Source organism: Myotis brandtii, unplaced genomic scaffold (genome assembly GCF_000412655.1).
Source record: "Myotis brandtii unplaced genomic scaffold, ASM41265v1 scaffold632, whole genome shotgun sequence".
Lineage (NCBI taxonomy): Eukaryota > Metazoa > Chordata > Mammalia > Chiroptera > Vespertilionidae > Myotis > Myotis brandtii.
In genome coordinates this window covers 536,772-539,013 of record NW_005370419.1, presented here as the reverse complement: position 1 = coordinate 539,013, position 2,242 = coordinate 536,772, and the positions used below count along the sequence as shown (strand labels likewise).

The 2,242-nt window shown below is 67.0% G+C and overlaps 1 protein-coding gene across 1 annotated transcript in view; it reads left to right on the top strand.

The window, feature by feature from the left end:
- SLC38A10 (solute carrier family 38, member 10) overlaps nucleotides 1-2,242 on the top strand; it is a gene marked incomplete at its 3' end in the record, with an annotated part of 25,465 nt that overhangs the window by 17,206 nt on the left and 6,017 nt on the right. Inside the window, exon 12 of the mRNA XM_014528390.1 lies at nucleotides 194-377. Within this exon, the coding sequence (XP_014383876.1) occupies nucleotides 194-377 (184 nt within the window). The remainder of the gene's footprint in view (nucleotides 1-193; nucleotides 378-2,242) is intronic.

The following is a 2,242-nucleotide window of genomic DNA, read 5'->3' as shown; positions in this document are numbered from 1 at the left end:
CTCCGGAGGCCCGACCCATTTGGAAAGGGCTCCCTGGGCCGTTCACTTGATGTTGGGAGCACCTGGGGGCTGCAGGCAGGCGCAGGCTTTGCAACACGGCGTGCCCCTCTCTTTGCCCAGCGCCTGCACCCCGTACGCAGTGTTGGGAGCAGCCTTGGCCCACAGCCCTGTACACCTTGTCCCCTTCCTGCAGCGGCGGGGTGGGAGACAGGCCTGCTCCCGCTCCAGAACTACACTGCTCGCTGGGAAGTGTGCGGCACCGGCCACCGGCCTGCTGTCTCAGGAGCTCCGGCCTGGAGCCCCTCAGGGGGTGAGGGCGTCCCTGTCACCACCTCTCAGTGTGCAGGAGGCCGCTGGCCCCCGGGTGCCCCAGGCAGGTTGGACCCCACGGCCTGGCCCAGCAAGGCATAAGCTCGGAATTCCCTAGGACTGGCTGCCCTGGCCAGTGATTGCTGGTGAGACTTGCTTTGGTACTTGGAAGTCATGACCTTGAGGATAGTGACTTGGGCAATGACCTTGAGGCGCTGATGTTTGCGAGGCTGGGTTTTGTGCCAGCGCAGGGCACCCCCTGCTGGCTGCTCTTGAGCCCCGCGGGCTGCCAGCCTGGCAGGAGCAAGTGGGGCGCAGAGCCCCCTCCCCTGCAGCCCTGTCCAGACCTTTGTCCCTGTTCCCCGGCAGCAGCCGCCAGCCCCACAGGGGCACTTCCTGTCTCTTAGTCGGAAGCCAGGCCCAGCGGAGCGCGGGCTGTTCAGCTCCTTGTCTGAAGTGTGTGTCAGTTTTCCGTGGCCACGGGCACTGCTGGCACGGTCCCCAGCGAGGAGTCGGTTCTGCGTTCAAGACGGTGACCGTGGCCAAGGACAGCGTGGAGTGTCGAGTCCAGGCCCGAGGAGGTCGCCGCAGGCTCCTGGGCCATCCACGCTGCCTGTCACCGCTGCCGGGCAGGCCCGCGGAGCTCGCCTCCGTCCCGATGGGGCCCGGCTTTGTCCCTCTGAGGGGCAACCACCCAGAGGCTGCTCCTGGAGGGTGGTTCCCCCGTTTCCTGACTTGCAGTCGCTGGGTGACCCCTGATTTACGGGCTTCTCGTGGGCACGTGGGCGTCTGCAGGGGGTGATCACGGGGCAGCCGAGGACACTGCACCTGCGGGGTGATGGCCCCGTGCTCCTGTGAACCAGCCACTGGCTGAACCCAGACCAGGCAGCAGGGCTCCCTCCACCGCAGGACAGGGGCCTCCTGGCTGGCACGCCCGTCGCCTCTGGGAGGCAGGACCCGTCTGAGCAGGGTGCTCCCCGGCAGCCCCGCTCGGGCCTCGGACCTTGGTCTCCCCTTCCAGAGGGATCTGAGGCGGCTGCTGGCTCGGGGTGAAATGTCCCTGAACCCCGTCCCCCCCCCACGACTGCCTGACACATAGGAAGTGTTTGTTCGTTTGAAATGGAGATGGTTTCCCAATAGGCTCCCTCTGGCCCAGCTCTGTGGGACCCTGGGTGACGGGGAGCGTGGGTGACGGGGACCCTGGGAGACGGGGACCCTGGGTGATGGGGAGCGTGGGTGACGCAGACCGTGGGTGACGGGGACCCTGGGAGACGGGGACCCTGGGTGATGGGGAGCGTGGGTGACGCAGACCGTGGGTGACGGGGACCCTGGGAGACGGGGACCCTGGGTGATGGGGAGCGTGGGTGACGCAGACCGTGGGTGACGGGGACCCTGGGAGACGGGGACCCTGGGTGATGGGGAGCGTGGGTGACGCAGACCGTGGGTGACGGGGACCCTGGGAGACGGGGACCCTGGGTGATGGGGAGCGTGGGTGACGCAGACCGTGGGTGACGGGGACCCTGGGAGACGGGGACCCTGGGTGGGGTGCGGAGAGTTGGGGCGGCTGCAGGACACACTGTGGGCCTTGCTCGTCTTCCTCTCTGCCTTGCACCGTCAGTAGTCAGAGCCGGCAGGGCTACCAGTCACCTCCCCAGGGCAGAAGCCCCCCTTGTTCTGTGGCAGCCCAGCCCCCAGCCCCTCAGACGGCGGGTCCGTGCTGCCACCTGGTGGTCACGGCCAGTGCTCCATGCAGTCAGGTGTGAATTTCATCCTGACATGTTTTTGTTATGAGACACATGGAAAGTGACAGTTTTCCGTGCTGCTTCCCGGCTAAGGATGGGGCAGGAAAACATGGCTGCTCAGGCCCTGCCACTGGGCTGGGACCTGTGACTCCGCCCAGGGAAGCCCGCTGGCTCCGGGCCGCTCAGCAAGC